The following is a 22,509-nucleotide window of genomic DNA, read 5'->3' on the forward strand; positions in this document are numbered from 1 at the left end:
AACTTGTTGTTACTGCGTTTGGCATATCGAATATGTCATGGGGAGCTTTCCAGACTTTGCCATGTGGACAAGATACTCTTGGTAGCTTGCCAAGCTCTCCAAGAGGGGCAGAGGAATCGAACCTGGGTTGGTGGGGTTGGCCACATTCAAGGCAAATGCCCTACCTGTTGTGCTATTGCTCCAGCTCCACAGATAAGTATTTTTTAAATGTATATAATAAAATATTGTTCTTTAGAATAAAAAAAGAAACCTGTTTCTGTTCTCCTCTTTCTTCTTTTTAAAGGATCTTCACAATTACAGAGAAAAATATCTTGGAGCTTATGACAAAAATAAATTTTGTACTTTTAAGCACTTTTTAATATTAGGTTTTTTCCTCTCTAGTTGCTCAATGGAATGGACATTCTACAGTGTGTGTATGGTGGGGGGGGGGGATGAAGTTGTGCGTCCTTTGCCTCTTTGCTATATGCAGAGAAGAAAATGCCAGAAATGCTCTAGTCTATTTTCGTGTGTGTTCCATGTTCTCATGACTCAGCTTCTGTATTGGGAAAGTACAGTGGCAGTGCTCCCTGTTGGAGCACTGTGGACCAGATGGCTTGTGAACCTGTTCTTCCCACGCCTTAGGGAGTCACCTTGGCTTGTACAGACTACTCATTTTATCTTTCCTTTTTTCTTTGCATTTTATTCTGAGCTAAAGTGCTAAAGTGAAAATAAATAGCCAAGAAAAAGGAAGTCACCCCCACCCCCCACCCCCCGTGGTGCTGGCTGTCTCCCATCTGCCACACTGGCCCAACAGTCCAGCTTCTGGGGCTGTGACCCCGCGGGCCTCACCTCACAGCTTTTCCTCTCCCACCAGTCAAGGTGACACATACTGAAATGGTCCCAATTCCCCAGTACACTATTTCAAGGGTATGAGAAGCCATTGGGATGCCTTGTCCAGAGTTTTGACAAGGATGCTGGTGTGGAGTCACTCAGCCCTTTGTCAAACTTCAGTCTTGGAGGTTAATTATTTCCAAATGGACATTGCACAAAACCTGTACTGTCAGTGTAGAGTTCACTGAAAATGTATCCACATATGAATGAAAATTATTGCTGGGAGTGGCATAAATGAGCCCATTTTTGCTAAAGGGGCAGATGGTTTTATTCTAGATCCCAAGGATGTGTTTCTGCTGGGAGCCCTGGAGTAGCAAAAGTGACCAGGGTCAGTACACAGGTACCCTCAAATATACATCTGCAATGCCATGGGGTGGGGACATGTGGTATGGGGGCTGCTATCCAACTAGGCTCTGGATCATCTCCCTGGCCCAGAGTAAGATTATGCTTAAGGATGGCTTATCTGTGAATGCTGTCACTAATACTGAACAGAACTCTATAAATGATTATGACATAGGATCTTCTTTCTAGCTTCAATAAATGAAGCAATTGATAACAATTAAATATTCATCTATCAATCAGTGATGTTAATGTTAGCATATCTCCATCATATTAAAATAACATGACTGAATTTTATGCTTAAACGTTTTTATTTTTTCACCAGAGAACAGAAAGAGCAATATATATTGGCAAACATCTCTGAATCCAGTATGTACAAAACAATATTTTTGGGAGATGTCACCCAACTAATAAAGTTCATTGTTCATGGTATTTGGAGTGTCTATTATAAGAAGGAACTTTGTATAATACCATACAAAATATACGTACAATATATAATATGTATAATATATGTATAAAATATAATATATATGTCTCCATGTATAATATCATGGAGACATATAATGTCTCCCAGTCCTGAGCCTAATTCCATTCCATTGTTCATAAAAAGAAATAAGATGCAAAAGAATAATGACTTACTTTTCCAACGTACTGTGGATCTGGTCCCATGTGTTCTTCTAAAACAAAGAACTGGTTCCAAACCCATCCCCTTTTGGGACGATGATGGACTTCGGTTTCCCCTTCAATGTGTTTGGTTTGGTTTCTGGTTCCCTTGATGGAGCTGTGATGAGCTGTTCCATAACACCTCTGAACAAAACAGAGACACACTAGGACTGGACAGATGCAAGATGTGCTCGTAATTTTCATTGTAAGATAACTTTCCAGTTCACGGCTTTCTTCCTTGTCCTTGTCAGCTACAAATGCTTAGTGAGCATTCAAGAGAGAAGCCAAAGCATTTTTGGAAGGACTGTCCAAAATAAATGGTATAGCATGTCCATGATTTAACTGCCCATCAGGGAAAGGTCAAACTACATTTACATCCTGAAGCAGTTGCAGAATACAAACTGGAGTTGTTTGAGTCCAAGTCTTCACAGTATGTGAACACAGGGAAGCATTTTCTACCTAAAGGGAAGAGAGCAGATGATATATATATACATTACAAAAATAGTATCCTTAAACGTATTTTTCTGAACATAGATTTTACTATTTTGCAATAAAATTTCAATAGGCACATCTTTTCACATTTCTATGGATATTCTTTTTAAAGCATCATGCAAACAGGATTCTTCTCACTGAACACATCTTTATACAAACCTCCATATCTGAACTGTAAATTCTCAATATTATGTCAGTATGAATCTCTATAAACAACAAGACCAACCCCTACAGAAAGTTGAAATGCGCAGAGCCGAACAAAGAGTGTGTTCATATGCCAAGGTGCAGCGTGATCTCTTAAATATGCCATTTATTAGGGACTCAGTGCTAATGCCTATATTTTTGTTTATCTTTTTTGTGCCCTTTTCTGTTTTCATTTTGCTTTTCTGGATATTATATGAATTCACTACACAATGACTTCATATTCTACGTGACTCATGGACACTCAACAACATCCTCCAGAGGATTGAAACCTTGCTAGAGACATCACAAGAATAAAGGAGGTCTTGATATCGCTAAGTAAGATGTGGTAAAGGTAAAGGTAAAGGCCCTCCCGTTGATCGTCGATTTGCTCGAGCGGGCCCAGTAACGTCTCCATTGGAGACTTTGTTGTTACTGTGTCTGGCATATCGAATACTCTCGGTAGCTTGCCGGGCTCTCCGAGAGGGGCGGAGGAATCGAACTCGGGTCGGCCATGTTGGCTGCATGTAAGGCGAACGCCCTACCCGCTGTGCTATCGCTCCAGCCCAAGTAAGATGTGAAAAAATAAAATTTCACAGAAGAGATAGGTAAGCAGGCTGGCATACTTTAATCCAAGCAATAGCAGCAACTGATTTTAACTGACCTACAGAAATCATTAGAGGTCGTGGATATTATAAATCCATAAAATTAGAAATAGGCAAATAGTTAAATAATAAAACAGAAAGTATAGACAAAATGCATAGAACTAAATAAGGAATGTAGGGAGAAAAGTACTGGGAAAAAAACACAAGGAACACACATAAATGGAAATGATATTCACCTTAAGTATAATAACCATGTAAAGTAACACTGTAGCATTGTCCTCCCGTTGTTCATCGATTTGCTCAAGAGGGCACCAGTAACTCTCACAACAAATTGTGAGACTTAGTTGTTACTGTTTTTGGCATATTGAACACATCACTGGGAGTTGCCAGGCTTTGGCATGCAGGCGAGATACTCTTGGTACCTTGCCAGGCTCTCTGAGAGGGGCAGAGGAATTGAACCTGGGTCAGCCCTGTTGGCCGTGTGCAAGGCAAAGGCCTTACCCGCTGTGCCATCACTCTAGCCCATGTAAAGTAGATGATAAAAATAACGGTTGCACAGAGAAATAGAAGGAAAACTTTTATTTTAAAAATATAAATATTGTGAATTGAATTTAGGTTTTAGTTTAATAGAGAATGGAACTTAACAAACATTTCAGGAGAACAAAAGAAGAAACTTGGGAGAAAAAGAAATGGCAGACATCATTAGCCTACTGTAAGCAAAACACTGAGCAAGTTTTGCTGTATCTTATATATACAAGTATGTATAATTTGGAAAAATTATGTTGATTCAAGAGTTTGACTATTCCATGTTGTAAAAACATTAGATAAATCACTTTGTCGTTCCATAAATATTACTCTTATAAATCATCACAAATAAATGTAGGTCTGAATAAATTACAAGGTGGAAAACACGGCAATATGAAGTATTTTAAAAACTAAATATAAACAACATGTGATGGCATAATTGTATTATACATTGTGAAAAATATTCTTAGTTATAATTTTTATTGTAGTTTAGGTTACACGGTTATAATTGTATTAAAAGTTATTGCACCCAACTATGACCAAAGTGTTTTTTGTACTGTTCCTGTATAAAAGCCATCGTATTAAATATGAGTTTAAAAATATGAGAACTATAGCAAGGAATATTTTCTAATTAGTAACTCTTCCTATAATTATAGGTTAATAATTAGGATTAATTCACGCACAAAAATATCATATTGCATTAGAGTTAGAATTCCATCTTATAAATCTGTCACACAGAAATTAAAGTTTGTATTGGAAGTTATAAATTATGACTCATATATATATGTACAGGTGAAGATAAATGGAAAAAGAGCATAACGAAAAACATACATAACTAATATTAGTAGAACTAGTTAAATTCATTCAAAATAACAAAATGGGCCACTATCTTACAAGTTGCATGAAAGGCAACCCAAATATATTTTTTATTAATTTTTTCTAGTAAGACACTTTAATTTACACGTTCTTTATAGCTTATTTTTAAGCATATTATGATTTAGTGCCAATCTCAGTACCAGTGTCAAATTCCCTTCACCAAAGTTTTGTTGTTAGACCCAACCTCATAAAATACATTAAGGAAAACATAGACAAATTGCTTTATTATACTGACATCAGAGGTGTCTTTAGTAATTTGATTCCAATGGAAAACAGTATCAATATTTCTAACAAAATTTAAACTGAAACTCCCAAAAGATTCTAGACTTAAGCCCTTCAGCAGCTAACCCAAGACAATGACAATATCAACTAGAAATTTTATGTGTGTATAAATATGTATACATATATATTGCTAAATACATACAGAAATGCTCATATAATTATTGCCGCATATATATATATATATGAATATTGTGTTGTATTGGCTGGAGTGATAGCACAGCGGTAGGGCGTTCGCCTTACAAGCGGCCAACATGGCCGACCCGAGTTCGATTCCTCCACCCCTCTCGGAGTGCCCGGCAAGCTACCGAGAGTATTCGATATGCCAGACACAGTAACAACAAAGTCTCCAATGGAGACGTTACTGGACCCGCTCGAGCAAATCGACGATCAACGGGAGGGCCTTTACCTTTACCTTTACCTTTTATTGTGTTGTATGTATATATAGCAATATCTGTCTATCTGTGATATAGCAATGTTCATTGCAGTGTTATCTAAAGTACCCAAAATTTTGAAACAGCTAAGTGTCAACAACAGATGAGTGGATTAATAAGACAAAATTAAATATTTTCAGTTGTAATAAAATATACAATTATGCATTTTGCTAACTGTAACATGGACACAACTAAGGGGTTTGTGTTAAGAGAAATGGTAAAGAGAATGAGAAATACCAACTTATGTCCCTCATATGTGGTATATAAAGAAGAAGAGAAGGGGGATAGATAATAGCTGAAAACACCTTAGACTCTGATGAAGGTTTTAGATTAATAGTGGAGATAGTGAATGGGAAAATTCTTATGGGATGTGTGTGGTAAACAGACATTGGCACTTTGGGGGTGGGTGAAGTGATATAGTAACGATGCACCCCTTAATCAAACACACACTCTTGTAAACCATGGTTATAACAATAAAAATTAAGTTTGTACCACTTTATTAAATTATATCTATTTTTTCTTATTTCATCTAAAATGGCTACCAACCCTAACATAAAATGTGCCTTCTACCTAATATGTCAGAAAATCTACAGGTTTTTTTTCTCTTTTTTAGCCAAATTTTTTAAAGCAAATGTGATATTATAATTTTAGTGTTCTTATTAACTACACTTTATGACTTGACTAATGAGCTTCTAGTACTGTTTTCAGTCCATCTTCTCAGTTACTTTAATGATTTTTCTGCTAAAGATTAGTTTTTATTGTCAAAAGATTCTTAATTGTCAAGTAATAAATTTCTAAAAAGAAAGTAGTTTTTTTAAGTTAACATGATGACGTGATATATATATATACACATATACATATATATATATATGTAGTGCTGTTATCTTAATACTTTCACAAGACCTGGTGTGATTTTTAAATGAAATCAGCATCTTTGCCCTTTATGCTAAGTTGTTTAACAAAGCATAATTCATGAGTAAAGGTGAAGAAAGTGCTTTTGTACTACATTATAGATATGTAAATGAGTGTTTCCTCTAATGATCTTTTATGTGATTCCGAAATACATCAATTTATTTAAGCTACTTATATAGTGTGCATCTATGAATTTATACTATGAAAAGTGAAAAATGATAAAGGATTTATGAAATAAAAGAGCAATGTAAGCACTATTATGTCTTTAAATTATTTTATTGCCTAAATAATGGAAAGACAGAGGCCAAATATATTTTCTTCCCTCTTTACTAAAGAGTTCATCTTTGCATAGTTAGAATGTAAATATTAATAATATAAAGCACTGAGGGTCCTCCTCCTTAATTTCTGCTGTTTCCCGCTTATCACTAAATCTGAGAGGTAAGGCTGCTAGTCATTTCTGATGGCTACACGATAGCCTTCCAAATTAGTTGTTTGCTGTTTTTCTTGGCCATTTAAAAGTTATAAAATTCTTATTAGAAAAATCATTTTAATAATTCAAAGCAGAAGTTTACAAATAACACACTGGGTGCAATGGTATACAATATTGAGTCTCTCCTCTGCACAACACTTAATCTAAGTAGGCAGTGTTTCCTTGACTAGTCCCTTGCATCTGTAGTTATTCTCTTTCCTGTTTCAGAGTTAATAACATTGTTCTATATTGCGAGTCAAGAGACGTGATCCCAAGTGTTCATTTTGTAGCAAGCTAGTACACTTTTTTTGAGCATTTTATTCTTCAATTCTCATATTTCTCATTCATGAGTAAAGGTGTTTTCTTATATTGAATCATGTTGCTATATAATTTGTTTATTTATGAATTAATAACTTTGTATTATTTAAAAATGACTTTTCTGTACTTCGCTGTTACTCATATTATTCAAGATTAAATAATTAGCCATCTTAGAGCTCTTCAATAGAGAAATTCCTTAAGAGAGCTTAGAGTAAACAACATTTTCAATGAAAAGGATTATGGCAGTTATATTGAATGTTATTGCTTATAAAAAAACTCTATGACTATATGTTTTTTACCATTTGGCTTTCAATTTATCACTTCTGGACTCTAAAGCATCTAAATAAAACTTTGTGTTAAAAAATGTTTTCCTCAACTATTTATTATTTTGATAACATCTATAAAAAATGTTAGTTGACCTTATTTTACATTCACATATATGTGGAATGGTGTAAATAGTTTTTCCATTTTTAATATACCTAAAACCATTGCCACCAATTTCAGAAAGCCAAGCTTCATATGATTGGATAGAAATTTGACTGGAAAGAGCTAGTCTAAAAAGATGTTACACTAAAACTTTCCATGATCTTATAATTTGCCTTCCCTATAACATATGTAAGGATATCTTGAGCGAAAAAGTCATTGTGACTATGAGCATGATGTTTACAATACATAAGGCCTTCCACAGGCCTGTAAATTCACCAGATAGCGCTTCTTCATAAGACAAGGACTGCTCTTGAAACTAACGAGACCTAGTTTATCCTGATATGATATTGACTGCCTTATAAAACTCCCTATGGGTTAGAGAACTATCTGGGAACACTTCAAAGTATAGATTTGCCATGGAACCAAAGATAAAATTGAAAATCTTAAAAAACAAGCGAACAAACAGCAACAACAACCAAACAAAACACTTAAAACCTTCAGGGAATGAGAGACTTCTACAGAGGTCTGAATGGCTGTTGAAAATGAATATATTTGACCTCTAGAAAGCTGGTAACATGTATCTTATCATTCTTGGCTAATGAACTCATATTGATTAACAATTCAGATAGTTGTCTTCTAAAGAAAGAGTAAGCTAAGAGCTTCTTAGAGAAGGCAGAAATGTTGCCAATTGATTCTGCCTCTTTTTTTCCCCTCCCATGAATGCACAAGGAAATCAAAGATATTGCAAACCATAACAATTTGTTAGAGCCAATGCTGGCTGCCTTGAGTTCGTGGGCGATATATGTAAGTTTAAGCCAAGGCCAGTGTTGCAGCTCTCTACTTAACAGTCCATGATGATTTATCCCTGCAGACAGCAGAGCCACAGAAAACCAAACTTGCACATCTGATCTCCATTCTCCTAGATGTTTGCCCTGTCCACAGTGGAGGTCCACTGCTTTTAATAGGACTGGACAGATTCTCTCCATCCTGCCTGTGACTCTCATTTCCAGCTGCTGTGGCTCCAAAGCAGGCCTCTGGGTGCTCAGGGTCACAGGGGTTTCTTTTTGACTGTTGTTCACCCCTGTGAGAGCGAGAGGTCCCTCTGGCTAGTGTTCATACAATGTTTATCTTGCCCTTGGATATTTTCTGCTCTTAAATTGCCTTTTGAAGAGCAAGTAAGACTGAAAATAACCAATAGGATTAATCAGCTTCCCCATGCCTCCTCCCTCACCTTTAACTTCCTTTTTTTTTTAGTTTTTTTTATTTTATAAAGTAGTTCACAGTATTTCATTACATATAATATTCAAACACCAATCCCACTGTTATTACACCTTCTCACCATCATATTTCTGGTGTTTCCATCCCAAACCCCAAACCCTGTCCCAAAGTAGAACCAAAATAATATATTTTGTATTGTTTGCTATGAAAAGCCGTTGAAAATGCTACGAAAAAAGTACTCTACAAGAAAGAGGGTGGGGATTGTTGTATTCTACCAAGGGGGCCATTAAGCCAACTATAAGAGATCACTAACATGTTAGAAGTTGAGCCTTGTGTGTGTGTGTGTGTATGTACATATATGTATACATACATATACATGTATACATACATATATACGTATTACATGTAAAAATTTCTCTCTAAGATTGGTTGCCTCCTACTTTGAACCCCATCAAATGTGGTGTGATACCCTTGGAATATAGAATATGGATAGAATTTTTGCTATGAAGTGTCAAATGTGGCCACACTCACCCTTAACTTTCACTAAAACACAGTGATGTGGAAGCAGAAGGTTTACGAGCTCTACATTATCAATTAATTCATCAATTGATTTATTTGGAGATCTCAGTGGTACTTATGGCTTCCTCCTGGCTCTGAGCTCAGGAATCACTCCTGCTGGCAGAACTTCAGGGACAATATGGGGACTCGAGGGATGACACCAGCTTGACCACTTGCAGGCCCAGGACCCTACCAGACTCACTCTCCAGCTCTGGGCAAATTTGACTGGATTCCCAGTGCACTTCCATTTTTAAGTTGTTTTCTTCTATTTTGTCAAGGAATTAGACACAGGTCCTTTAATGGACCAATCTGTCTTCTGTGCTGAGAGACTGATTCTATTAAATATTTAGACAAGACAACTACATTCGGGAACTTCTCAAAGTGGAACTATATAAAAACTAAACTCTCCACCTTAGTGTTATGTCATGGGTAGAAGATAGCTTATGTCAGAGAGGCCCTAATGATAGAACATGATTAATAATTTCCCAATGTAATCAGTTTGTTCCATTTCACCATTCCTCAGGATGACCTTTTGGACCCACGAATAGTCAGATTTGAGACTTCTCCAAACCCCTAGAGTGATCATCTGACTGTGTGAACTACAGGGGCTCACCTGAGAGGGGAATGGCTCCTATGTAATATTTACTTTATGCTGGAATCCCTGGAAAAATAGAGGAAAGGTTAATTCAGCTGGAAGCAGCCTGTTTGAACTCAATGCTACAATTTGCACAGTGGGAACTGAATTTGGGCCAAAAATCAATATTAGACAAGGACAACTCTCCTTGGCCCTTAAACTGAAAGAAAGGGGTAATTTGTCCTGACTTTAACCTTCTTCAAAACCTGTGGGTAAAAACAGTGCCTCTTGTTCGGTCCTTCCCACAAAGCTAACCCTTTCTTTAACTTTAACTTATCAGGTGGACACCTACGGTGTCCATTTCATGCCTAATTTTTTGCCTAAGGGGATTTTTTCGGGTCTTTGGGATAATAGTGGGGATCTGTGGTGACAGGTATTGAATCAAGGTCGTCTAAATGCAGCCTGTTTTTCAACCTCTTGAAACCACCCCCACCACCACCACACACACACACACACACACACACACACACACACATACACACTGCCCTCTCGTTATTCATCGATTTGCTCAAGCGGGCCCGGTAATGACTCCATTTTGAGACTTGTTGTTACTGTGTTTGGCATGTTGATTCACCCCGGGTAGCTTTGCTGCATGTGAATCACCACAGGTAGCTTGCCAGGCTTTGCTGCATGGGCAAGATACTCTGGGTAGCTTGCAGGACTCTCTGAGAGGGGCGGAGGAATCGAACCTGGCTCGGCGGGGCTGACTGCACACAAGGCAAATGCCCTACTGCTGTGCTCTCACTCTAGCCCAATCCATACTATTTCTCCATCTTAGGGTAAAATTTTTTTCATTTATACATTCCCCACGAATTACAAAGTTATTTATGATTGATTTTAGGCATACATGGTTTCCACATGAATCCCTCCTACGGTGTCCATTTCATGCCTAACCCCTCCACTCTTCCACCCCACCCACCAGCCTGCCTCTTTCTCAAAGTATGTTTTTATAACCTTTAGCACTAAGGTTTACAGCACTACTCCCCAAAAAGGCATTAGGCACAGAACTTCACTCCCTTTCCTCTCCTCCTCCTTCTCCTCCCAGTCGAATGCATCTCTCCATCATAGCTGCGGCCCCTTCTGTGTCCTAACACCCTACACCCCACCACACTGAGTAGCATGCTTCTACTAAAGGCCAGTTGTCAAGTTCTTTTTTTCCATAGCCTTATGGCATTCATTTTTCCATCACTAAGTCTTTATAGGTTGACATGTGTAAGTAATCTCCAACGGGAATTATAGGTCCAACTTCCCTTTCTGACAAGATCATCCCCAGTCATGTGACCTCAGAGCTCAGGTTTCTAATATTTCAGATTCAAAAATCTCTAATATCTGTATGAATGTATCACTCTCAATCAAGGTTTTTATTTTTCTATTGCTTTATGAATTTCAATTTTATCCACTTCTCCCCTATGGTTTATTGTACTCTTTTCTCTGTAATTGTATTTCCCTCAGCTATTTCATTTGAATTTTATACATCTTTGACTATTGGGTTAAGTAGCACTTGCTTAGAGTCAAAATATAATTACTAAAATCAAGGAAATGTGAAAGGCTTCACTTAATTTTGTTGCAAGTTTTATTTCTAGATCAATTCCCTAATCATGCTTTCGATTTTGATCTTATCATTTCAAGATATTCTTGTAGTCCCAAGGTTTGCATGTAACAAATTGCATTTGCTTAAGGTAGACGTGCATGTGTATATACAGACATATAGTTAAGTAATACTCAAAGCTTAAATTGTGTCTCTATGATATAATAAATACCTGAAAGATACACAGATCTAGTATATTACCTTTTCCGTACAGTGAATTTTCGGTGGACTATACCCACCTATGTTTTGAATTAAGTATTCAATTAAGTCACAGGAAGACAGTTGAAATAGTGAAGATATACCTATCACACCCTGATTTACATTATTCATAATCATTTGCCTTAAAAGCCTTACTCTCCAAACTCCTGTTAGTAAAACCTACACTCCAGGCCTAGATTAAATGGTATTTCTTCTCAAAAACTTATCTGGGGGGCAAATTCCTCTTGGGTTTTTTCCTTGGGGTCAGAGGACAGATTTCTGTTTTGTCTGGATTATAAAAATAGTGTCTTCCTCTAGGATAAAGGTTGGAGTTGCCTGTTAGAAATATAACATGTATTTATGGGGGGGGGCAGAGAGAAAGAGAGAGAGAGAGTAGCAGATATCAGGTAAGGGGCATATCTTGCCTAGAGCCTACCTGGTTTTAATCCCCAGCTGCACATATGGTCCTCCATGCACGGCCAGGAGTGATTCCTGAGCACAGACTCAGGCACAAATCCTGAGCACAGCCATATGTGGCCCAAAATCATATAGGAAAGAAAAAGGCATCCTATATAAAAGGAGGATTCTGAACCCCAGGGTTCCTGAGGCAGAGAAGACTTCGTCATGGTGTACTGATTCACAGTCTCCCAGAGGATATGAGGGAACATGAATGTGATAGCACTGAGCTTGTGATAAGACCCTTTTAATAATGCACAATAAAGTATTTTGTTACTGACTCTGTCTTATGTCTAATGCAGCATCGATAAAGCTGCGATTGCCTAATTCATTAGCTTAATGGTTGGGGAAATGACTCAGTCCTTTTAGTTGAAAGTCTAGATGGCATCATTGCGTTAATGCTTGCTTCTCTAAATCATAATAGTTTCTATAGAATCTCCCTTTCTATCACAGAGTAATTATTCAAAAGTATGTGGGTGCTATCTGATTCTCCATCTGACCAGATTTATTTGAATTCTCACACAATATCTTTACATTTTCATCTTCTGTATTGGCTAGCTAGTCAAGTATGTTGCATAGTAAAAATCAAATAAATGAAAAAATAAAAAAGTTGGAATAGATGAATTAATTAAAGTTTTACACAGACTAGTAGTACTAACATACTAAGTTTCAACTAAAATTACAAGTTACAAAAAATATATTTTGAGAGCCTGAAATTGTTTATTAGAATTTTTCAATTAAAATATGAAATAAAAAAGCATAAGTGAAATATTTCAAATATTAAAATATTTATGATTGAGTGTTAGAAAAACATGTATAATCTGGCCATTTGATGAGGACCGGAATCCAGAATGCTAGAACTCCTGCCTGCCCCCACCCCAAGCCAAGCATGTTTATGTTCAATTAAAACCATGCTTATATTTAAATTTAATCCAATCCATGCTAATCCTTGTCCCTCCACCCTTAAAAAAGCTTGTTTTCTTATTCTCCATTAGACCTGGCTGATCCCAATAAACAGCATTGCAGGCCTCCAGTCTGTAACCCATTCTTCTTCCATCAGCCAAGGGAATGTGTATGGGTCTTGAACATACCAGGGGACCCGATCATCACAAGTTGGTTACAAATGATGCCTGAACAAGACATCAGCTGCTGGCCTCCAGCTGGAGACTGATCACAGGTCCTGAATGCACCAGGGAACCCGGTCACCACTGGACAGTGACAGCCATTAGTCCTAATACCTTACTCCCTGCATGGAGTTAATATATAAGGCCCTCCCGTTGATCATCGATTTGCTCGAGCGGGCCCAGTAACGTCTCCATTGGAGACTTTGTTGTTACTGTGTCTGGCATATGGAATACTCTCGGTACCTTGCCGGGCTCTCCGAGAGGGGCGGAGGAATCGAACTCGGGTCGGCCATGTTGGCTGCGTGCAAGGCAGACGCCCTACCCGCTGTGCTATCGCTCCAGTCCAGTCAGGGCTGGAGCAATGGAGTTAATATATATTTGTAAACCATATGTCAGACTTATTAATTTTTTAGATTAAACAAATAAATGCATATAAAGCTATTTTGTTTATCAACTTTGTTAATTTAACATAAACACAATGATTTATTTATTTAATTTAATATTTCAAATGGCCTTGAAGTTTTACGTATAATTAAAAAGAATAAAATTTTGAAAATATATCCACATTAAAATTTTATGGCATCATTAAATTGACCTAGTTGGCCATAAACCTAACATAGGACAATATACCATTTTTATGTGGTGATTTCAACCATCAAATTTTCTCGTGGATGTCATTTTTAAAATATAGAAAATAAAACCCAAAGGTAAAGGTAATGGGACAAAGTGCAATGCTTTCTTACTATCTTTGTGGATCAGTGACAGGTGTTTTGAACTTTGTAGTACACCTAAAACTAATTCAACACTCTATTCTGTTGTCCTGCTTTATTTATACAAACACATAAATGCACATGCGCACACACACCACACAATACACACATACCACACACACACGTTTTGTGTATATATATATATATCATGTTTCATTTAATATGGTACAATTTATGAAATTATTTTTTTTTTGTTTGGGGACCACACCTAATAGTGCTCAGGGCTTATTCCTGGCTCTGCATTCAGTGATCTTTTCTGGTGGGACGGGGGGGAACAAATGTAGTTCTGGGGATTGACTTTGGGTCCACAGTGTACAAGGCAAGCACCTTGCCCACTATACACTCTTTGGGCCATGAAATAAAATTTTTAAATGACTAGTTTGATAAAACTCTTAATATTTATTTCTAAACTCTTATTTATGCAGACTCAGAGTAAACTACTGTGCTATTTAGATAGCATTAATGTCTTACAAATCATGAGTTTCTATATCCCACTACTAAGAATTAATTTCCTAATCTCTTTTGTAGCTAAAGGTGACCTAATGGCTAAATTTTAGTCAATGGAATATAAGGAGATAACTATTGCTGCAGTTTCCCTGGATATTTCTTCAGAGGAGTGTCAATGTGTGTCTTATCAGTTCTCTGCCCACCCTCCATCTTATCACTTGAATTCCAAATGCAATGCTTCCAGCTTCCTTGGGAAACCCCAAAGGTGACCATCCCTTTCTAGAGAGAGAGAAAAAGAAGCAAATTTTTCCCAAGTAGCATTGCGAGGCAGAGCTGCTCTGTGAGCCTAGACTGTCTTCCTCTGAGCTCACTGTAAAGAGAAAACCTATCAGTTCTATCAAAGCTATAGATGTTTGATTTTTCTGTTATTCTAAACCTAAAGTTAACCCAAATTTAACGATCACTGAGCTGAAACACTCTACTCTCAAGGCCTTTGATTTGAGGGAGAGCTTGTGAAATAATATAGGCAGAAAAGAAATTCAACAAAGGGAACCACAAGAACGAGACAGCTAGTGTGCTCTCGGTGTCACAGAACTTTCAGTGACAGTCTGCTCTGCTGTTTCCACTACAAATATGAAAACACGAAGGTTTGATTACTATCCTTTTCCCTGAAGTCAGAAACCATGTGTTATGCCTCATCTATGTCATCTGTGGTACCAGAGCACCCAGCCATGCCGAGGAAGAAATGATGCGTGTCCGGAGAGCTCCCTAAATGCCTCTCTGTGGACTCAATCCTCTAGTACTCTAGCTACACATCATCTCTCTTCCCTTTCCTTGACGGTCATCCATGTCTTTTCACCGCTCCTAACACAGATTCAACAACAAACAAAACACAGGAGAATCATGGCGTTTCAATATTTTGTGCTTTTTCACGTCCACTTTCGTCCTCAGTGCTTAGCAGGCTATGCTACACAGTGAATTTATTCTGGTATTGTGTTTTAAATGAAAATTACATTTTTAGATAGAAAATAACCAAATCTTTGAGTCCACTTACTTTGTTCACAAGCTACCTTGTTCTCTCTATCACCTTGAATGCATTTGGAATAAGCACATCACTCTGAAGTATGACACAACAGTATCTAGAGGATTTCTTTGACTGCCAGATATCAGGACAGAAACACTGCTAACAGCAAGGATGGAAAGTTGACAAGATGAGAAATCTGCACAAAAATTGGCAAATTTGCGTAAAATTTGTAAAAACTACTGAAGTAGTGACGCCTCCTCACAGTTTCAAAATGTACTGCTGTCTAGCTCAGTATAAAAAGGTGCCTGAATGTAACTCTTTCTTTGGGGCTTCAATTCCTGATGAGGACTCTCTGGTTATGTTAAAAATGCATCAAAGGGCCAGGTAGAGAGTACATGGTTAGGTGCTCACATGCATATGCAGTCTAATCGGGGATGAATCTCTAGCATCACTTGGTGGCCAGTTGCTAGCCAATTAGCAATGTACCATTGAGAGTGATGCCCCAGTCCACTGAGCACTGACTGGGAGACAAAACAACATTAACTGAACAAAATCCACAATTTAGAACAAATAAATTCAGATGGTTTTCCTTTCCAACTACATTATTGTAGCATTCCAGGTAAAAGAGAAAAAAAAATAAGCTAACTGGTTAGGAAGGATTTTTTTTCCTACACGTACTGTCACATTCATCACGGGAATTATGCATTAATTTGCTACTTTCTAAAACAAATTGTGAATTACTGCAAGCATTTAATCCTAATTTTTAAATCCTCTGATTATCCTGAGCCAGTGTTCCAAGCCAACACTCACCAAGATGAATGAAGAGAAACAAGACACACCAGTAACTGTTTTGAGTGTCTCACTTATTAGCCATGGGACCTTAGTTAAATTTCCTTGTATAAGAAATGCATCCAGTAATCTCAAGGAATATCCATAAAAAATTAATCAGATGATTAATCACAAGCATGAAGATGGCAGAATCAAAATGCACACCACTTCTAGGAGAATAAAAATGAAAATGTGTTTCTTAAGAGTAACGTTGAACACACTTTATGGGAAAGAATATACTCTTGTCAACATCATGCATTATTGAAATGGCTTTTCATGATCTGATTAATAAAATGTTGTATTAAATGTTTTATTAAAATGTAACTTCTATATTTATTAAAAATAAATTAAAGCTAGGCATTAAGAAAAAGGGTATGTGTATAATGCCTTGATAATCATTGCCCTTAATATCTTTTCTCTAAGCCACCTTTCAAGACATATATGCAATCATGTGAAGAAATTTTTTATATAATTTTTAAAAGTTTCTAAAAGTAAGAATGTTAAAATTATTTAGTGTTCAAATGATGCTTAATGATTGCTTACACCAGAAGATACTTAGCAATAAAGTAAAAGTCATCAAAAGAATTAAAATAATTTAACTTCTTAATACCTTCGACTATTTTTAGAGTAAACTGGTTTACTCTGTATTTAAAAGAGTAAGAAACACTGGGACTCGAGAGATAGTAGTGGGGACAGTACCTGTCTTGCATGGAAAGACCTGGGTTTGATCCTCAGAACACCAGGTCCCCTGAGCTCTGGCAGAAGTGATCCCGAATTTCAAGCCAGGAGTAAGCCCTGATCATAGCCAGTTGTGTCCCAAAGGGAAAAAAAATAGTAAGTAGAAGAACCTACCGTCAGTACTCATCAATACACTGGCTCGGCTCTTCACTCGCTACCTGTCTGAATGCAAGGTTCCGTCCCACTGGAAAACCAGCAGGACCGTACTACTGTTCAAGAAGGGAGACATCCATGACATTGGCAACTATCGCCCGATCTGCCTATTGTCTGTCATCTACAAGTTGTTCACTGGAGTCATCCTGAATAGGATTGGCAGAACACTAGATGAAGGACAACCATGCGAGCAAGCAGGGTTCCGCAAAGGATTCAGCACCACCGACCATATCCACACGATAACCAAACTCATTGAGGTTTCTCGGGAGTTCAAGATGCCGCTCTGCTTCACGTTCATTGATTTAAAGAAGGCCTTTGATTCTGTTGAGACGGAAGCGGTCATTGAAGCCCTAGCCAATCAGGGCATTCAAGCCCAATACATCAGGATCCTCCGTGAGCTCTATTGCGGATTCACTACCAGGATCTCACCATTCTACAAAGAAGTGATCGTTGATGTCAAGAGAGGGGTGCGGCAGGGTGATACCATTTCACCGAAACTCTTCAGTGCCACCCTTGAGAACATCATGCGTTGACTAGAATGGGAAGGAATGGGAGTGAAGATAGATGGTCGGCAACTACACCACCTCCGCTTTGCTGATGACATTGTTTTAATAACACCAAACATCAGCCAAGCGGCACAAATGCTGGCCGACTTTGACCGTGAGTGTGGAAAGGTAGGACTACAGCTGAATCTTACGAAGACGATGTTTATGAGAAACAGCCTTGTTCCTGACGCCCCATTCGCTCTCAACGGAACGACCATCTCCGGATGCAACAGCTATGTGTACCTAGGTCGAGAGGTCAACATGACAAATGACCTGGCACCCGAGCTGCGCAGGAGGAAGAGAGCGGCTTGGAACGCCTTCAAGAACGTCGAAGAAATAGCTAAGAGGACGAAGAACCTCCGGCTCCGGGCACATCTCTTTGATTCCACTGTTCTTCCTGCATTAACATATGCCTCAGAGACCTGGGCCCTACGCAAACAAGATGAGAACGCCATTCAGGTCTCCCAAAGAAGAATAGAAAGAGCTATGCTTGGAATATCACGTTTCACTCAAATGAGAGAACGAATCCGGAGTTCTGACATCCGTCGACGATCAAGGATCAGGGACGCTGTCTCATTTGCCAAGGTGTCGAAAATCAGATGGGCTGGTCACGTAATGAGATTTAAAGAGGACCGTTGGACTAGAGCTGTTACTGATTGGATTCCACGGGATGTCAAGAGACCGCGTGGCCGCCCACCTACCAGATGGTCAGACTTCTTTGTCAAGATCATGAACGATCGGTTTGAGGCCCTCCATGTTCCCGGAGCGAAGAGATGCCATTGGGCTACACTAGCATGCGACAGGGACAAATGGAGACGTTACTGGCGCCTGCTCGAGCAAATCGACGACTAACGGGAAGTTAAGTGATTAAGTGATTAAGTGAAGTAGAAATAGAATTCTCTCTTTTCTACAATAACTGTCTTAATTTATATGAAAATTTATTGATTAAAATACAATGGCTTAGTATATAGTACAGAACATTATACCTTCTACTAAAAGGCAACTATTATATTTTTTTCATGCCATATAAATGCCAGTTTCAAATTCAACGTGGGGTCAAAACCGCTCCATCATCTATTTCTTCTTCTTTTAAGAGGAAGCTAATACTTTATCTCTTGAAACTTTTATATTCATCTTTCAAACATAAGTAGCAGTTATTATCTATCTCTAACATTTTAATCTCCATAATCTAATTCATATACTTCCTCTTCTCTTTATCCATAACATAGCACAACACATATTTCATTTTATTCTAAATAATCTCCTCATCATTTTTATTTTCTCAAATTAAACTAAAAACTTCCTATAAATTAGTCAAATTTTCAGCTGTCTTTCTAAAATTTTGGAGTACACAAAGAAGAAACAAAAAAACAAAAAATCCTTCATGGGGGGTATGGTGCTGCCAGCAGGTCAATCTGTACCTGTGAGGCGAGTGCATCAGCAGTTTGATGGCACCTTCAGACTTCCAGATACCCCAAAATTGCTGCTGTGCCTTTGGCCAGACCCCAAAAACTTGGGGCAAAGTTTACCAAGAAAATAAACTGCCAAAAGTTAGGTATGTGGGAAACACACCGACAAACCACCTCCAGCTCAGCTATATAATTGGAGGCAAGGCCTCTTTGGTTCCTGATTGAACTGCTTAATGGCCATGATCCCAGAGACTCAGAAACAAATCTCAAAACCCAGCAGCTTTTGGCAGAAATGCATTTGGTCCCTGCAATAGGTTACCGGTGCTGGGCCAACCCAGGTGGGAATAGGTTTCGTGCCTTGGCCTGTTACCCCTGGCAGCCCAGTGGCTGCCATCCTCCAGAGGCCACTGGATAATCAGGTTTGGGTCCCCAGTGATGAGACACGCAGGGCCTCACGGAATGGGGGTGGAGCCAGGCCTGTCCTCCCCACCCCAACGAGACCCCAAGTCATCGCCCACGAACAGCCTCTCTGGCTCCTGATCAAGCTGCTTAACGGCCATGATCCCAGAGACTCAGAAACAAATCTCGAAACCCTGTGGCTTTTGGCAGAAATGCGTCCGGACCCCACAGTAGGTTACTGTCACCCAGCCACCCCAGAGGGGAAAGGGTGTTGTCCCTCCTCCTGCTCCCCCTTGGCGGCTCGGTGGCCATCATCCTCCAGAGGCCTTTGGACAGCCAGGCTTGGGCCCACAGTAACGAAACTTGTTGGGCCTCATGGGGTGGGGGCGGAGCCAGTTCTGTCCTCCCCATCCCAGTGAGACCCCAAGTCATCGCCCACGAATGGCCTCTCTGGCTCCTTATCAAGTTGCTCAACGGCCATGATGCCAGAGACTCAGGAGCAAATCTCGAAACCCAGTGGCTTTTGGCAGAAGTCCCTCCAGATTTAAGTGTTAAAATTTTGGAATTTCAAAATCACATGGCCCTACTGCAGCCACGTGACATCGTATGTTATTCATAACCAGCAGTAGAACACAAATTTTCTACTGTTGCCTTTTCAGCAGATCTGAATGTTGGAGTAGAATTTCAAATAATAATGGTGGATCTGGTATCAAATATTGAATGTGATCAAAGTAAAGAGAAAGTAATGTGGAATTCATCTGCCCCACAGGTAGGGGGAGGGTGTGGGATAGGGGTATACTGGGGTTTTTGGTGGTGAAGAATGGGCACTGGTGAAAGTATGGGTGTTTCATTGTATGACCGAGACTTAGACCCGGAAGCTTTGTAACTGCTCTCATGGTGATTCAATAAATAAAATCATAAGAAATGAAAAAAATCCTTCAAATGAATTTCGGATTAATGTACTAAAAATATTTTTAAATAATAATTTAACAGATTGAAATCAATGTTTCAATTAGAAATTTTGATATAGATAAGCTATTTATAATTTTCATTGCTAATATGAAGCAAATTATTACAGATGAAATATTGCTGATTTATTTGCTGCCTTTGTTCATCATTGTGATTATGACAGTGATTAAGAGGGTGATGGTGAATTTATTCCTAGAGACACTCATCATAACGTTGTGTGGGTCTGAGGGTTTAGTGCTTTACCGAAAGAGTCCTTCTCCTTTGGTCTTTAGATGTTGTAGTCAGGAGGGTTCTACCAAGGAGGTCAATACTACCTACTGTGCCAAATATGTACCCCGCCACTATGAATCACATCTGTGATCCCTGTCTCTATTTCATCACTTATTTAGATCAACTTCTAATATATGTAAATGTAGAATATATGTGGTACTTTAGTTTTATATGTTAGCAAACTTAAAAATATATGTAGGAATCTCTAGAATTAAAAGACACTAAAATGAGTACTCGAAAGCACAAAAATGAAAGAGCATACATCATTGTTGTAAAAATGTACATGCTACATTAAAATGTATAAGTGAATTACCATATTCTTTATTATTCAATTTTCACTGGAATCTATTGAGGTAATTCTGAAGTGATAATGTAGTAAGAAATGTGCTAATTACAGGAGTAGAAATGAACAAGAGCAGCCTCCATATTTGAAGAGTTTAAATGCATATGTTTTAAGACTTTTTAACCATGTATTAAAAACTGACATTGATATTCGTATGAGAATAATATTGGCACATGCATTGTTTTGATTGGTATGAACATCTTAACCATATATATATATATATATTCTAACGTGAATGTATATTTGTACTAACATGATACAGCTTTGTGTTTGTGTACTGATTTTTTCTCAGTCTTTTCTCTTTCAGTTTAAAAGTTTTTTTTACATCTCCTTGGTTTCATACATTCCAACTATACTCTTCCTTTATGTTATTAGAAATTATTGCTTACATAATTGACTTTCCATGTAGTTCATTGCCAGTGCAGGAAATCGTTGATTTCTTCATGTTGATTTGATGTCATGGTATCTAATGAATAGATTTTTATTCATTAGTCTGCCAATTCTTTGTGAACATTTTTAGTTTTCCTATATATATAAACCCTGAGACCGATGAGGTATTTTATTCCTTTGCATTTTGGATGTTCTTTGTTTTAGTTGAGTTCTGGTTAGAACTGGGCCTTTCTTCACTTTGCTGAGTAGCACTTGATTTGAGTACACATCATTGTTTCATTCCTAACTTAGCACTGCCCTCCCGTCGTACATCGATTTTGCTCAAGCGGGCCCAGTAATGTCTCTATTGTGAAACTTGTTGTTACTATGTTTGGCATATTTAATACGTCACAGGTAGCTTGCCAGGCTTTACCTTGCGGGCGAGATACTCTCGTAGCATATCAAACTCTCGAGAGGTGCAGAAGAATCATGGAGGAATCGAACCTGGCTTGACCAGCGGGATGCATGCAAGGCAAACACCCTACTATTGTGCTATCGCTCCAGTACAATTCCTAAGTTATAGGGAGATATTTTACCTTTTCATCATTTCAATATCCACTGTGGTCTTCCCATCTTTATATGTCATTACTACAGTGAAGAAACTTTCTTGTATTTTAGATTTATTTGTCATGAACAACTCTTACTGAAGTTTGTCAGATGATCTTTTGCACATAAAGAAAATCATGTCTTTTTCATTTATGCAGTGACTGTAATATATAATTTTGATCCATTTGATTTGTATATCTGTTGAGACAGACCACAAAAATAGCCCATATGGTCATGGTATATGCTATTTTACTATACTATTTTTTCTTATTGATAAGGATTTTGGCATCTGTGTGAAGCAGAGATGTTGTTATCCAGTTTTTCATTCTTTTTGGGGAGGTGAGGACATGTGCTGGAGGGGGTCTCCCAAGAAGTGCTCACTGGTCCATGGTCCAATCTGGATGATATTCAGACCAGCGTTGTGAAACAGAAGGTTCAATAAGCATGTGGTAATATGGTGCTGCACAAGAACATC

The 22,509-nt window shown here is 38.2% G+C and overlaps 1 protein-coding gene across 3 annotated transcripts in view; it reads right to left on the bottom strand.

The window, feature by feature from the left end:
- CDH18 (cadherin 18) overlaps positions 1–22,509 on the bottom strand; it is a 784,408-nt gene that overhangs the window by 353,977 nt on the left and 407,922 nt on the right. For all 3 annotated transcript variants that reach the window (XM_056108952.1, XM_056108953.1, XM_056108951.1), the window contains exon 2: positions 1,849–2,331. In XM_056108952.1, coding sequence (XP_055964927.1) covers positions 1,849–2,076 — 228 coding nt within the window. In that variant the 5' untranslated portion in view covers positions 2,077–2,331. The remainder of the gene's footprint in view (positions 1–1,848; positions 2,332–22,509) is intronic.

The sequence above is a fragment of the Sorex fumeus genome, unplaced genomic scaffold, assembly GCF_029834395.1.
Source record: "Sorex fumeus unplaced genomic scaffold, SorFum_2.1 ptg000240l, whole genome shotgun sequence".
Taxonomy (NCBI): Eukaryota; Metazoa; Chordata; class Mammalia; order Eulipotyphla; family Soricidae; genus Sorex; species Sorex fumeus.